This window comes from Orbicella faveolata, unplaced genomic scaffold (genome assembly GCF_042242905.1).
Source record: "Orbicella faveolata isolate gen_17 unplaced genomic scaffold, um_ofav_v1 contig_24, whole genome shotgun sequence".
NCBI lineage: Eukaryota > Metazoa > Cnidaria > Anthozoa > Scleractinia > Merulinidae > Orbicella > Orbicella faveolata.
The window spans coordinates 27,684,950-27,701,626 of NW_028301552.1; the positions used below are offsets into that span (position 1 = coordinate 27,684,950).

Sequence of the window (16,677 nt, forward strand, 5' to 3'; positions counted from 1 at the left end):
CAAAATCAAAGTAATTACCAGATTGCTTTCGACACTCAATTAAAACCGCTCTAGTATAAGTGGGTTTTCTAATTTATTAGTTAGTAACAGATGAAGAACCATTTTTGCATGGATACATATTAATAAACCATTATTCTAATTATTCTAATTATTATTATTATAGAGCGGTTTTCAATATTGAGTGTCGTAAAACCAAAACCAAAACCAAAACCAATTACTTACCAATTAGACTTCTCAGCTAATCTCAAACTGTAGTAAAACCAAAACCAAAGTAATTGTCTAATTACTTTCGACACTCAACTGAAAACCGCTCTAATTAGAGCGGTTTTCAATTGAGTGTCGTAAAACCAAAACCAAACCAATTACTTACCAATTAGACTACTTAGCCAATTTCAAACCGTAGTAAAACCAAAACCAAACCATAGTAATTGTCTAATTACTTTCAACACTCAATTGAAAACCGCTCTATTATTATTATTATTATTATTATTATTCTCTGATTACATTGTCCTTTGGCCGAATATGATTCGCAAACGGAAATTGCGTAACAATCATAAAAAATCATAGTTAATCATTACAGCCAAAATGAAAACTTTCCAAACGATCGTAACATTTTTAACACAACATATCGCAACATTGGCGCTTTTGGCCACCGTGTTGCGATGTGTTGCGACATGTTGGGTGTTGTTGGCTCAAGTGTGTAACTGGTCAAATTTTTCAGGTAACATTTGTGGATGTTGCATAATGTTGTGCCAGGTTCGTGCAACAATGTTGCGCCAGGGCATGCGCACTAGTTCGATTTGCAACACCCAACATGTTGCAACACGTCGCAATACTATTAACAGGGTGGCCAAACGCACGTTACATGTTGCGCCCAACAATGTTGCGATAAGTTGCGTTGAAATGCTGCGATAGTTTGGCCGGGGCTAGCAAATACTGGACCAACAACGTCGCGATATGTTGCGTTGAAATGGTGCGATCGTTTGGCCAGGGCTTTAAAGTTCGTGATCCGTAAAACGCACGGAATAATCTCCTATGCGTGCATTTAAAGGGTAATGCCTGTGTTTGCACGCGTGCAGCGCGCGGTTATGTCACGGAATATTGTCTATTATTGTAAAACAGCTGGAATTCAATGAAGGACAAAAACGTCAAATAATTACATTTATTAAATTATAGCATTTTCAAACATCTTGGTGTAAATAATAATAATAATAATAATAACAGCTGAAATATGTATAGATCAACGAGATCAACAACCATTCCTGCATTGGGTTGCATACGTGCATCTGTACGGTCTACTGTTGAGCATACGCGCCTTGATAAAAGACTTAAAGTATATAGTTTAAACTGAAGAATGCTCCTTAGGGAACGTACGTTTTTTTATTGAGGGGGGGGGGGTCGGGATATTTTAGAAATTTTTTGTGAAAAAAGTCGTGGCCCTCCCACTTCCCAGAGTGGATTAATACATGACCCCTCACAAATACCTACACAAAAACATCTGACCCTCCCCCCACCTCCTCCAAGACAAAAACAACCAGAAGTGAAAATACCTAACCGGAAGTGTTACTCACATAACCGCGTCTGCACATAAAGCAGTTAACTGCATGGCGTGTGATTGCACGGTGAAAACTTGAAAATGGGCAAGGATGTGCGAGGAATAGAAAGAGGGAAATGCGCTTGTGGTGAATGCGAGGATTTCATGAGCTCAGATGGAGCAACTTGTGGCTATTGTGGGTGTTTGCCGACTCGCCATTCTAAAAAGGATGCCCGCTACTCCGCTGACTCTGTTGGTGGCACATCGGGTGCGGGAACAAGTGAAAGTGCAAGTCCAGAGAAGTGGAAAGATTAAGACCAGGGGTGGTTACCGAACTCAAAGGGCAAATATACTGAAATCTCAAATAGTATTCTGGACAGTGAGGCTATTAGAAAGTTTTCAGATATATACATTGTCCACGAAAAGCTTGTGGCAGAGTATGTTGAGCATCTTGCCCAGATAAACATGCGCAAGGAGAAGAAGAAAGAGGAGACTGAAAGGAAGCGAATGAAACGGCTGAACCGGGAGTACAATGAATTTGACTGGGTTGGACTGTACAACTCCGATAAGCTGTCGTCCTTGAGGGTGGACGAGCTATCCTTGTACTTTTCCCATCACAAGATTACCTTCAATGGGAAGAAAGCTGAAAAGGTCGCAATGGTCAAAGCGCACATTGGCAGCTTGCTGTACGATTCAATGGAATGTCAACAACCTCGGCAGCCCCCACTAAGAAATGTGCAGCAACAAGTGACCTAATCACTTTCCGAGGTTGAAACTGACTCGAAAGGGATGTAGTAGATCGAGTTGTCGGTTCATTAAGTAACGAATCGTCACCGGAGACTAATTTTATACCAGCTGAATCCCGCGTGGAAACATTACCGCCGTCAAAATATGGACGAAAGCGGGCACGGGTTGAGAGAAACGATTATGTCAGTTGGGACAAGATAGTTTTTTGATATAATATTTCGACACCTGTAAATAATGTAGATTAATCTTGACTGGTAGCTTTGCTTGTATATACAAGTTTTAGGTTTCTATACACTTCGTGTGTTTGTTATCAAATAAGAGTCAACTAAGTGACAGGGATTAATTTTTTCCTTGCCAAAAAAAACCTGTGACCCTCCCCTGGTTGCGAATAAAAACAGGCTCCCCTCCGAAGCCCCAGGCTCCCTTCCGAAGCCCCGGCCCCCGCCCCCCAATAAAAAACCTACCTTCCCTTATAGATTTAAAAAAATCAAATTCATAAACAAGGCATTCAAAAATATTTATTGAATACGGCCAACAAACGTTACCGCCAGCGCCTGTCTATGTTCGAACACGCACATTCTCTGTACAGCGGCTGCTTTCACCAGAATAGTCAAATTCTTCTTGGTGCTCTTCAGGAGCTCTTCTTTTCACTTTACGCTTTGAGTAACTGCTATTTTTCTATCAAAAACTATTTCTGAAGTGATACTCTTTGGTATTGCTCTGAGAGTTTCCATAGACTACTTTTTAAGATATATTTCGTGACGTGATATTGTAACAGACAGATACCCGTCATTCCATTTGGTGCAGCTTCCTGTGAATAAAAACGTGCATAACGTCACGGAAGGCCAAGGTAGCTGTCTAGCTGGAAAGAAAGTATGGCATCCTTGTTTTCGCGGCTTGCACAGACACTGCGCCCAGCGAGATTGCTTACGGGTGCAGTTCGGTTACAATCGAGGTGCATTTTTTCACTTGGAAGCAACAAAACCCGTGGAGACGTCGACAAATCGAGTAAGTTCGTAATTGTACAGCACACCCAATTAACAGGACTTATACCTTACATAAAATTCACTGAATGGGTTATCACGCGAACTACCTTTTGATTTATTTGTTTTCAATCTCAGGTCATCGTAGTTTTTACACGTATTCTGCGGAGCCATTTCATCCTCTGCCTGGTAAAACACCGGCATGGAAGTCACCACAAGAAGCGGTACAAGTCATTGAATCAGGTGAGGGGAGCTTGTAATTGCTCGTTATAGCTAAACTTATTTCTTCGATGGTTATAATATTACACCAGTTTTAGTATAGTTAATATCCCAGTTGAAGTTAACTTTGCAGATCATATGCCTTTATAAAAATGTTAAAAATACAAATTATAAACACAAAAATTGGAACTTCCCCCCACTGAATTAATATTGCCACCACCACCAAAATATTATTTCCACCTCACCCCCACCCCTCCAAGAAATATTTTCCACAGGCTTGTACAAAATTTCAATTAACTACGATTTTCCAATAATTTGTCAAACCTCTTACTGTAGACCTTATTTCATGGTCATGCATTTACGTACTACATTTAATTTATTCAGAATTTGATGAGTTAATACTGCCTTTATTTTCATAAAATTATGAAACCATTTAACTGGCTTGGGACACAAAGCCCATTCTAAAATTGATAAACACAACTGTTTTTTTCAAAATAAAGATACAAGATTCCTACTGTCGAACCTCTGGTTGCCACCATCTCTTCATGGCAACCAGATTTCCAAAATAACAAAAGTTTCCAAGTCAAATCACGATATTTGGAACCTCTTGTAAAGTGACCACCTCTCATAAGTGACTGTGACCACTTTTAGAGCTAAAAGTTTGAAATTTTCTTTTGTTTTTAACCTCCCATAAGTGACCACTTGACGGATAATAGGATGGAAATTTGATGGTAAGGTGTTGTAACACTACTGCATACATATACCTGGGAAGTGCAAGAGACGGAACAACAGATCTTTTCTCAAAATTGACTTGTTACATGAGTAAAACATTTAAAACGTGGGGAAAATCTCTGCAGTTACCATATGCTAATGATGTAAAATTTTGACCCAGCATGGACTAAGCTCTGGTAAGCAACTACCTCCAGGGGCAAATCCAGAAAATTCCATAAGAGGGGGCTGAATGCGACCCCCCCTCCCCACCCCGAATGAAAATTCACTTTTAGGAGATGAAGCATGCAGCATTGTGGGTGTATATGTGATGTAAAGAGTAAAGTTAATATTTCGGAAGAGAAAATTAAAGAGCATTATATAAAATGATTTTCAAAAGCAAAATCCTAATTATGTTAGTGGTAGGTGTTTGATAATAGTCAATTATTTTTATATCACACTATGCAAATTATCTAGGAGGGTAACGTCACAATGTGACATTTACTTACAGATTGCATAGCTAACACAGATCGCGTGCTGATTTGCATGTAAAGGAAATGATAAGCATGATCTTGATGTAGAACTTGTATTACAACAGAAAAGGCGAGCCAAGAATTAACTGACCTACAACATTATTGTATTTCCCCGTTAGTTATAATGTAAAATCCATTGATGTAAAAGGGTGTAGTTCAGATCGGAATAGCTATCGACAGTGTAATATCAAATGAGATTGAGAGAAATAAATGCATCTATTTAACTTGAAATATACAGCCCTTTGATTCAGAGACAGTGCTGTGACAAATTCCTGCACAGAAGGCGAACTATTAACAGAGTCATCGCATTACAGTTTTTATACATCCTATTACTGGAAATAAATCACTGCAGTGGATTGATAAATTTCATCCTTGTCTGGTTACACTTATGCATACTTGTCAACAATGGTATTGTAATCTTTAGATATGTCTTCCCTCACGGTGCTGCAACAAACATTCTTCACAAAGCACAGTGAAGAGTTGCTTTGTTCAACAGATGCACTTGTTACTGGCTCTATAAAACTCGCTTCCACCTGGCACAAGAAGAAACAGCTAATCCATTTTTGAAATATCATCAGCAAACTGTTTTTGCTGTAATAAATTAATTGTAATCGTTTTTGTCAGAATTTTCTATCCAGAAATTAACTCAGGTTTATAAATCAATTTACGCAAAACCTTTTGTGATAAAACATTACTTTGAGTGCTTCAATATAAGCTAAAGTTTATTATTTTTAATTCTTTTGCCTTTCTGCTGGATCACCAAACAAAGTCTGACTCTCGCAGGCAGAGCTCGATCGGCGCCCGATCACAGACAGATACAGATCTAAAAAAAAAAGTTACATACTCACCTGGTTTATGATGAAATATCATTATAAACAGGGGGCTTTCTTTGCTTTGCTTCAAAAATTATTTCACTCATTAGCAGTCGTGCAGCTTAATCACGCAGCAAGGGACGCGGCAGGGAATACATTTGTGTCCAGTGTTGCTCGTCATTTCACACCGATAGAAATGCTTATTACATTTGGTGTTTGCAATTAGTGTGGAGTTTTCAGATCACGTTTTGTTTGAATATTTGGTAAATAAATATATATTATAATTGTTCACACAAAATGTATTTCAACTAAGGAAAGCTCAGAGAATAAAATAAAAGGAAAGCTTGATTGAATAATACCACTCAAAAGAAGGTTAGATGGATTGGCGTTGTTGGTTACAAAAATGCTTTGAAAATACAAGAAAAAAAGGGAGGCAGTGGCCCCCTTGACCTCTCCCCTAAATCCGCCCTCGACCTCCCTTGAGCAGCCACCTAGACTTGACATTTTGGGTGGTCGTTTAAGGGAGGTTCGACTTTAGTTATTAATAGAGACTTAGCACCTTACCCCTGAAAAGAGGCTGCCTCCCCCCTACAAAAGGAATGTAGGTGCGAGGTTATCTAAATTTTATCACATGTATAATGGTATATGGCTGCTACTGCTGTACAATCCCATGATTTTTTCTGAATAGACTGTTTCTTTGATACAGTATACCTGGTTTAAAACATCACTGTCAACAGCTGCATGCGTCAAAATCACGAGTAGACTGCTGTAATTATATACTGCACTGCAAAGTTGTCTATGAAAGTTAAAGCTTGGTATTTTTTTCAAATATTTTATTTTGTGTCTTGCTGGTTGACAATTTCCAACCTCAAATCCAGCTGTTATGTAGAACAATTGCAAAACATGTCCATGTACCCACCTCATGAGAAGGGGTAGGTAGGGGGTAGGTAGTATCACAAGCAATACATTTAAAAGGAAATAGGAAACTAAACTGGGATTTATAGGGGGTTATGTTGGGGGGCGGGGGGTCAAACCAAAAAACTGTCTGATGGGAGATATTTACAATACAATGCTCATTCCAAGGTGAATTTTTCCAGGTTAGTTTGTAATAATACTGGTGTTGTTTTAGGAATGAAAGTTTTTGTTCATGGGGGTGCTGCTACTCCCATACCACTTCTTGAAGCTATGGCTCAGAGAGGAAAAGAAGCTGGATTGCAGGATGTAGAATTGATTCATATCCATACTGAAGGAACAGGGGTTTTTGTAGAACCTGAATTTGATGGTAAGTAGTATAGTATATATATTAGCAAGAAGTATTAAAACATGCATGATTTAAGTGTTAAGCATTGAATGAATTAAGAGACTCTGCGAGAGTATAGTTTCTGATCTTAAAAGCATTCACGCATGGGGGTGATTCACGTGTTAACTTTTCAAGAGTACTAGTAGGTCTAGTCAACCTGCTTTTCAAGTGATGGATGGTTCTCAACAGAGGTGAGGTGTTAATTTGTGGCTTGTTTTATAATCTGTACCAAAACAAACAAATGTAAACGCTAACAGTAGTTAACAGTATCATTGGAGACTTTGACTGTATTTCTCAAAGGGACATCAAGAAGAGAACATAGGCCCTTTCTCATCAAATGACAGGGTCAGGTGGGACAGGTTTTTGGCCCTCAGTAGAAGATGATGGGGAGCATGTATGTGTGGGGTTGGGGAGGGGAGGGGGGATGGTTTCTTCTCCAGAGCCCTCTGTTAGCCAAGACCTGGCAATGAGAATACATCATAGCTGAGGGTTTTGCCCTTAGAAGACTTTAAGTTGTAGCAATCATATTATTTTTCGGTTGGCAAGCTTATAGAGGTAAACTCATCAAGTTTTTTGAAATCTTTTTTCAAACTGATATTTGTAACTGTTGTAGGAATTTTTAGAAGCAACTCCTTGTTCATCGGGGCCAATTGTCGAAAAGCTGTAAATGAAGGCCGTGCTGATTTTACCCCCATCTTCTTGAGTGAGATTCCACTGCTTTTTCAACGGAAAATTATTGACTTGGATGTGGCTCTTATACAAGTTAGTCCCCCAGACAAACATGGCTTCTGTACTCTAGGACCGAGTGTGGACTGTACAAGAGCTGCCATACAAAATGCTAAATATATCATAGGTAGGGCTGCGTGTGTTATGTAATTAATGAATTGTAATACAAATGTATAGATGTTTATGTCTAGTGTGCATGTCTGCATTATTGGCATCACAGCCTCTACAAACAAGTTGTGAATTAATCAATTGATATTGAGCTAAATGCGGTGACTAGACTCTTCTAAATTGTATAAAGCACTTAAGCTGGGTTTTCTTCAGTGAATTATTCCAAATCTCGATACTGTCTCATTTTCTTAATTATATAATTGCATTACTGTCACGGTTTGAAAATTTTTATTTTCCAATTTCTCTTTGTAACTCTATGTGGCAATGCATGTTAATTATTAGTATCATAATTAATTTATTATAATTTGTATTTTGCTCAGTTGTATTTATATGTTTGTCAAACTATTCTAGATATAATAATATACATGGAAAAATTACTCGATTCTGATTGGCTGAGAGCAGTGCAGTTCAAGTGCAGTTCAGGGAGCAGGGATGGTGCGGTGGTAAGAACGCTCGCCTCCCACCAATGTGTCCTGCATTCAATTCATGGACCCGGCGTCATATGTGGTTTGAGTTTGTTGTTGGTTCTCTTCTCTGCTCGGAGAGGTTTTTCTCCGGGTACTCCGGTTTTCCCCTCTCCTCAAAAACCAACATTTCTCAAATTCCAATTCGATTCTTGAATGCACAGACATTTCTGAACGAGTTCTGTGAACTCCTTGGTGCTCCGTGGGTGAACAAATTACGTTTACGTTTTACGTTTTTATGTTTACGTTTTTTTTTTTACGTTTACGTTTACAAATTACATTTTTTTTACGTGTAAATTATACTTCATAATTCTAGATTATAATTGGCTGAAAGACAATAATAAATTTTTGAAGCCAATGGTATTACGTAAAACGATGACGAAAATTTTGTGCGGAAACTTTGAAAAAAGTTTTCTTGAATGAGAAAAAATGGCTTCAAGAAAGGTCTTCCAGCACTTCCTCCATGCAAATTTATTCATGTTTATATTATTAATAAGTAAACCATACGGTTTTTCTCGTTCAATTTGGAATTAATTTGCACTTGTGAGTTTTTCCAAAAGCTGAAATTGCACTCGCGGAAGCGGCTCGTGCAATTTCAGCTTTTGGAGAAACTCACTCGTGCAAATTAATTCCAAATTGAAAGAGAAAAACCGTATGATTACCTATACTAATAATAATTATTATTGATAATTAAATATTTTCGTTTACTAGTTAGGTAGCACTGGTTTACAATAGAACTCACATTTTGCCAATTTTAACAACCTCATACCTGCATAGATCGTGAAATAATTTTCTTTACTTTCTAATTTCCAGGGCTTGTCAATCCTCGGTGTCCTCGCACACATGGCCCAGGAGGTATTCACCAGTCCCATCTTGACGTGCTGTGTGTTTCCGAGTTTAAACTTCCAGAACTAAAGATTAAACCAGAATCTCCTGAGGAAGCCAAAATTGGATCACTTATTGCTGAAAATCTTGTAGACGATGGTGCAACTCTTCAAATGGGTAAGTTTATAGATTGTACATAAGTACAGTATGTGGGAGGCATGGTACTGGCTCACGATTAGTGCGCATGACTCGGGAGCAAGTGGTCTGGGTTCGAGCCCTGGCCGGGGACAATGTGTTGTGTTCTTGGGCAAGACATGTTACTCTCACAGTGCCTGCACCCAAGTGTATAAATGGTTACCGGCGAATATGCTGGGGGGTAACCCCGTGATGGACTAGCATCCCATCCAGGGGGAGGGGGGGGGGGGAGTAGAAATACTCGGAGTTGCTTCATGCTACTGAAACCGGAATCAGCTCCAGCCTGATGAGCCACTTGGCTCATAAGCAGACTACCTACCCTACATAAGTACAGTGCATAATTTCTGAATAAATAGAGGTTATTTAAGCGCATGTTATTACGTTTTTCTACTGCAATGTAAGGCAAACAGGTCTTTTACCCACTTACTGTTAATTAAGTAGGTATACATATCTGTGGCTGGAGGCTCTGTGATCCTCTGTGGCAGGGGGGAGGGAAGTTACATTGTCGAAGTAATTGAAAGTGCATATTTACCTGGCCTGATCAATCGATGACAATTGATGATTGGAAATCCAATTGATCAATCGATATCTATCGAAGACAATTAGTTAATTGTTGTCAATTGCTATCGTCCAATCGATGACCAATCGATAATCACAAGCTCGAGTCCTCTAATTGCTATCGATTGCTATTGTTTAGCAAGATCATTTTCAATGCAATTAGCACTATGGATAATTCTTGAAAGAACACATCAAGGGAATGAAAATATTCTGCCAGTGAACTTTTAACAAAGGAGCAACGTATCCGTTGCACGAGTGGGAACATTTTCATTGCAGTCACGGTTTACGTTTTGTAAAGAATTATAGTTTTGCATTTGGTTCTGTTATGAAGATCAATAAAGTGTTGTTGCTGTTGTTCACAAGAGAAATGGCAGCCGAGCATTCATTACGTTTAATCCCGGGGTTTTAACGTACAACGATGACATAAAGCCGTAATACGCAGCGGTCATTTCCTGCTGGGTGTTTATTTAACAAGTCAACACCATATGCATTCAGCATCAACCATCTTGCCTCATTTTACTCTCCTGACCTACCTAAGTTCCCGGCTAAGTTAGAGTAGAACTGGCATAGCGCTTACTGTATAGGAACTTCTTTGGCAAGTCCAGATACGACACGTATTTTATATACCTGACCAAAAAATATGGAAGTCGATGAAATTGCTAGTCGATGACAATCGATGGGATTCCATAATAGTTGATGACAATCGATGGCAATCGATGATAATCGATGACAGTCGATGACAATCGATGAAAATCGATGATAATCGATGGCAATCGAAAAACGTAAAATTTTTGTTCATCGATTGGTCATCGATTTCCGATATCAATCGATTAATTGTTCTCGATTGTTCTCGATTGCTATCGATTGCTATCGATTATCAGTTTCATCGATTGATCAGGCTGGGATATTTAAAATCTGGATTGAGATGTTAAGGCAGACTACAAGCACTGGCTGGGGTCACTGAAATTTTTCATTCCCTCAGGTTTGTGAGGTTGAAACAAAAAGAAAACACAGGTGGCCCAAGCTTGCAAATGAGCATCCCTATACATACGGTAGTATTCATGGTATGCGACAGTTGAAATGTAAGGATTTGTATAGGAAAACGATTATGTTATCTTTTTGTGGCAATCTTTAAGGTATTGGCTCAATACCAGATGCCTGTCTTAGTCGGCTGCTGGATCACAGAAACCTTGGCATTCATTCAGAGATGTTCAGTGATGGTGTAGTAGCTTTGACAGAGAGAGGAGCAATAACCAATGCTTTCAAGAATGTGCTGCCTGGAAGATGTGTGGGAAGTTTTGTGATTGGAACAGAGAAAGTTTTTGAATTCATTGACAATAATCCTTTTGTAGGTGAGTTATGACTGGCTTAGTTGTTCAAAATCCAGTTTCCACTCACTCAGGTTTAATTGCATCAGTTAACCCAGTAGGGAGTTTAAGAAGCTACGACGGCGACGCCGGGGACAACCTCGACTAAAAAATAAATTAATATTTCACCGGCAAATCTCGCGATACTCTTAAGTCAATTAGTTTGTTTCTCATTGTCAAAACCAGCTCGAAACTGAATATATGGAACACAGCACAAAATTCAAAATATAAATTTTAAATATTATCCGTCGTGGTTCACGTACTCCAGACAACGCAGAATTTGGTCATTTCACGTTGTTGTTTTGCAGAGGGCGGTAAAGAAATGTACTAAGAATTATAACGCACGTGTTAAACCATTGTTCTCCTCGTAGCGACGTTCCCGTTGCCCGTTCCGACGTTCCCGTGGATTTCTTAAACTCCCCATTGACCCCCGTGCCGCCCGTAACCGGCGCTTACGAGCCGTGGTCTTTGTTCCACTTCTGATGTCAACACCTTTGACCAAAATTGGCATCATCTATGCTCAACTTCTGCGGGAGGAAAAGATCTTTCCATTGATACCCAGATCAGAGTGATCGGCTCAATGGGGCCTGAAATATTCATGAAAAAGCTCAAAAGGTTGAGTGAAAAACTCAGAGCAAAATTTCCTGCGACTACACGTGGCTACTCCATGGCAAAAATTGCCCGTCTCGATGGTGTTTTCTCAGAATTGTTTGAACTGGAACCAAGCCCAGTAGGTCAATCACTGCAGCAAAAAGAAAAAAAAAGGAGAGAAAGGAAAGGCGGAAAAAGAAAATCGAAAAGCCTAAAGACGTAGGTCACTTTCTCGTCCAAGAACTCAAAATTTTTATTTCTGCGCATGCCCGAGCAAAAATGTCGCAAAACGCGATGCTGTTGGAAAGAAAGGCATGCTGTCATGTTGCAAATGCCTTTTTGAGTAGATTGGAGCTAATTTGGCCCATATCCAGCTTGAAAATCTCCAAAATGTCCAAAAAATGCGTTTTTGACAAGAAGCTCAGCGAGCCAAAAGGTTAAAGTACATGCACTATCATGTGAGCTGTACACGTATTTTCGTCTGTAAATTTAGAGATACTGGGTTTGAGGGGAGCTGTCATTGTGAAACCTATCTCATACAATCGATAAACTAAACTTAAAGCTTTTTAATATTCCTAGAAAAGCGTGATATTTCTTTGGCATACTCGTGCCCAGGGGCCACAATCTTTTTGTTCGGAACCAAGAATTCCGCGCAGAGTATTCGTTTTGTATTCTCAGCCAATCAGATTTGTCGGATTTGACCAGAAGTCAGGGAATCGAAGGCTTCAGTTGTTGGACCTGCCCTGAAATTGCGATTCCTGAAGGATCGTGTCCTCAAGGACGATAATGTTCCTTTGATAAACTGGATTTTGGTGAATTTTGTTAGTCATGATTACAAATTTAAAAGTACTCACGTTCAGAACTAAAACCAATCACATGCATTCAGATTGCTAACTATTTAATAATTAGCACACCTTAATTTAACTTAAAATGTTTTTGGATAAAATCTATTGTGTGACCTGCCAATTTAAGCAGTGGATTAAATTCAGTACCACGTATTTTTGTTTCACCTAATAATTTGTAACGTATTGTTTAATATAAGATTTAATTTTAAATTTTAAACTCTTAGTTGAGTTCTACTCCCAGGTGTGAAAGTTTAAAACTCTCAGTCTGCAGATTCTCATACATTAAAAAAAAACGTCGTATGTCACTTAGTAACATTTATACACTGAAAAATCCGCTTTGTAACTGAACATTGTACCATTTAACAGTTTCGTTATTATGAATCGTTCTTATACTATAACGTTACATTATTTTTGTATTGTTTTGTGTTTTGCTTTGTAGTCATGTTAGATGTTGGGTTTGTCAACTTGGTGTCAATAATCTCTCAAAACCCCAAAGTGACAGCAATTAATTCGTGCATTGAGGTGGATCTCACTGGACAAGTTGTATCTGATTCCATAGGCACACGAATGTATTCAGGTAATGTACATTGCATGGCAGGTACAGCAGCCTGATGAACCTTAGCTTGTTGGTCCCTTAAGACCAAAATCTGTGATTTTCCCTACCCTATCTATGACCTGACCAGAAATTTGTACCCTGTTAGTATTTAAGACCTGACACTTAAATCAATACACTGTTTCAGACATGCCTAATACAGTTAGCACCCTAGTTTACCCTAGTTCAGACCAATTTTAAAGGCATTATGAAGGGCCTTTGTTGATGGTCTTACCAATAATGGTGAAAAAGTAGCTTCTTCTATAAAATCATAACCAATTCAAGACTAAAGTGCAAAAACCATACCCTATTTGGTACCAAAACGACTAAAACACCAATACACACAAGAAAAAAAAAAAAAATAATAAAAAAATAAAAAAAAAAGCAGTGAAAGGTAATTGACTGATTCTTTTGTTTTGTCACCAGACATGTGGTCTTTTTTAATTGTAACTTAAGTGGAGCGTGAGGTGGGGGATGCCAGTGGAGAGTTGTTTATAGCTCGTGCTCTTGTGGTGGGACCTCGGCGCCTGTAACAGGTATCTCATGATATTTTGATGTGTGTTTTTATTTCCTCTCAGGTGTCGGAGGTCAAATAGACTTCTTACGTGGGGCAGCCTTGGGGCATGATGGCCTTGGTAAGCCAATCTTAGCACTGAATTCTGTCACCAAGAGGGGAGAGTCCAAGATTGTTCCTTTCCTAAAAGAAGGTACGTAAATAAACACGCATGCATGGCCACTAGTGTGTATGAATACATGAGGAGAAATGCTAGATCTTCTCACGACTATAAAGTAACTATAATCAATTATCTGTTTATTTATTCGTGGTTTGCTTCTAGGCTTTGAATTGTCGAACTATTGTTTGTATGTGATTTGTGTCTTCGTGAAACTTGAAGGAGGTTGTTGTACAAAGCACAAAATGAATCTATGCGTTGGGTCAAATGGGCGTTAAGCCATGATCAAACGGTTTATGATACTCGCATACGCGCGGTCAAACGGGAAAAACTATCATCGAGCTTAAAATAAGTGAGATACTGCGCGCGCTCTCATTGGTTGATAGGTGTGTTTAGGTGAGAGTTTGTAGACACGGTTGTGACGTTTTAGATTCGCGCGTATTTTTGAGAATTATCTTATAAAAGCAATAGAAGACTTTTTCCGTGTTTACATAGCCTCATCTAAACACTCGGGGGGTTGGCAGAATTCTCGAAAGTTATGCAAACCCGAGACGCAGTCTCGGGTTTGCATGACTGTCTTTATTTCTCCGAATCCCTCTCGTTTATAGATGAGGCTAACAAGTCCTCTATTACTTAACTATCATGGAGAATTTGAACAAGCTCAAAGTGAACGACTATTAACAATTATTCCACGAGCGCACCAATGTAAAACTCTGGAATTGTACTATCCAATAATCCAGTTTTTAAATAATTGATGATAGTCGATGATGGGGCCTCATAATTGGCGGTCAAACGCAAGCTCGTGCTACAACTATCATGAACTATCATACGCCGTTTGACCGGGGCTGATTCCTTCTAGATGTCAGATGTGGTTTTTAACTGAATTCTGGCGTCGCCATTTATTTTAGGTGGAGGTGTAGTAACGACACGTGCCCACACGCATTATATTGTGACTGAGCATGGTATCGCTTACTTGTTTGGAAAGAACTTGAAACAAAGAGCTTATGAACTGATCAAAGTCGCCCACCCTGATCACCGAGAATGGCTGGAAAAGGCTTCCTTTGAAAGACTCAAATGTATGCCATCACCAAATTAAACCACGTGCTTGACACGTGATTTTGCGACCAAGTCGCGTGCTTGACATGTGATTATGTGCAGCGTCTCTAAGTCTTCTTGTTTGTTTCAGTGTGTAGTAGTTTATGTTTGTGGTCAGGAAGAATTATGTCGTAGTATGTTTAGTCAGTAGTAAGTTAACGGAAAACCCGATGTTACTCCCGCTCAGAGTAGTAAACTGAAAACAACAACAGCAACTAGAAGAAACAAACAAAAGTCGGAAACGAATTAACAGGATTTCGTCTAGAACAGACAGAGTTTTTAATTTTAACCCCTTATAATCAAACACTGACTTGGAAAAAATCTAGTTCGCTTTTTTTGCATTATTGATGCATTGTAAAGTTAACAAAGTTAACGTAGTTATCAAGCTACGCTTTTTGTAAAAATTGCGTAAATCGTTTGCGTGTACAAAGCATAGACCCCACATGCTATTTAGTTAAACCATTTGTTGAAAATAACTTGGGCACAGTAAGGTAATAAAAAACCTTGAACTGTAATATGACAGTAAGGACTGACAATCTTTAAGTGGTTAGAGAAGAAAAGTATGTTGTCATTTTCCTGAAATCTTGATTTCAAGCCTGACGAGCATAATTATGTTATATATTGTTGTCGCAGTTTTCTTTAGGCACCGTTAGACGGAACTGTGGCTACCTAAAACCTAGCGCGCGTGTCTAAGAGCTTAGCTTGTCACCTTGTGACGCAATCGTATTCCTGGAATTTCATTGGATGATTCCTATTGTAAAAGAAACCACCACGATATTTAGAGTGAATTAAAACTGCTGTTTTCAGCATTATCCCTTATGGTAGATAATAAATTATAAATTCCGAAGATTCTCCTCCAGTGAAGTTAAATATGAAGATTTATGAAATAAACGAGATTGCTTTGAATGACAATAGCTGTCCTGAGTCTCGATTGTCCAACATTCTGAGAGGTTTATCACTTGCTGAGAAGGTTGGGAGGACTACAAATACCTTGCCGACACAATTGGTTCGTTTCTGTTAAAACGTTAATAACAATGATAGACACAGTCTGTAATAGGCACGTTCGATATGTCAATATTCTAACATGGCTCGGAGGCTTTCAGATCAGAATTGCACATTTTTAAAGTTTCTTTTGTCTCTCAATTCCCAAAAGACACTTGGATACAAAGAAAACAACATTGCCCCGAAAGCCTTAGCCTCCCACTCAGACGCTCTTAGGGCTCGTCACGCGTAACGAGTCGTAAGAGCGTTTGCTGGGGAGGCTACGAAAGCCTCGGAACCATGTTAAAATATTGATATATCGAACGTGGCCTATTAAAAAGGGAACAAGCCTTCAAAAGGTGTGAGTTACTTGTCAGTCATTGTGGGCGTAGTACACATTAAAATTAAGTACAACTATTCTTTTGCCTTGGTATTAAATGCCTTAATGACCATTGGACAGAGAAATTTCTTTTCAGGAGTATTTTCTTGATTTTTGTTGATCATCTGTGAGTGTTGCATGGGCTACCTCTGGAACTAGGGATGGTGAAGTTTAAACCACTTGCTTTGCTTTTCTGTGACCTTCGGACACCACCTTGTGATAAATGGCCCCATATTTCTCGTCTAGTCAGTTCAAATGAGTGAGACATGGCTTGCGTGATTTTTGTCGCTACGCGTCATTCGCAATTAGCCAATCAGAAGCCGTGCCTACTGTCCTGTATCCTGCTGTAACACATTCAAAATATTTTGCTGTTCCTGAACCTGT

At 39.0% G+C, this 16,677-nt stretch overlaps 1 protein-coding gene across 2 annotated transcripts; it reads left to right on the forward strand.

The window, feature by feature from the left end:
- The first annotated feature begins 3,024 nt into the window (after window positions 1-3,024).
- On the forward strand, window positions 3,025-15,845 carry LOC110065379 (succinyl-CoA:acetate/propanoyl-CoA:succinate CoA transferase-like). 2 transcript variants are annotated; one of them, XM_020772509.2, is made up of 9 exons: window positions 3,025-3,289; window positions 3,403-3,507; window positions 6,666-6,818; window positions 7,450-7,689; window positions 9,008-9,196; window positions 10,909-11,124; window positions 13,015-13,152; window positions 13,746-13,874; window positions 14,747-15,845. In XM_020772509.2, the coding sequence occupies exons 1-9, from the start codon at window positions 3,157-3,159 to the stop codon at window positions 14,932-14,934; spliced, it is 1,491 nt and encodes a 496-aa protein (XP_020628168.1). In that variant the 5' UTR covers window positions 3,025-3,156; the 3' UTR covers window positions 14,935-15,845. The 2 variants fall into 2 exon arrangements, with proteins under 2 accessions (XP_020628168.1, XP_020628170.1); XM_020772511.2 differs by lacking the exon at window positions 3,025-3,289 and adding an exon at window positions 4,179-4,214.
- Window positions 15,846-16,677: the final 832 nt, after the last annotated feature.

Bases quoted from the DNA above. Each gene is read 5' to 3' on its own strand.
- LOC110065379 (XM_020772509.2), top strand. From the start codon at position 3,157: ATGGCATCCTTGTTTTCGCGGCTTGCACAGACACTGCGCCCAGCGAGA. The intron at 3,508-6,665 runs GTGAGGGGAGCT...GTGTTGTTTTAG, and splicing joins GGTACAAGTCATTGAATCAG to GAATGAAAGTTTTTGTTCAT. The intron at 11,125-13,014 runs GTGAGTTATGAC...TTTGCTTTGTAG, and splicing joins TGACAATAATCCTTTTGTAG to TCATGTTAGATGTTGGGTTT.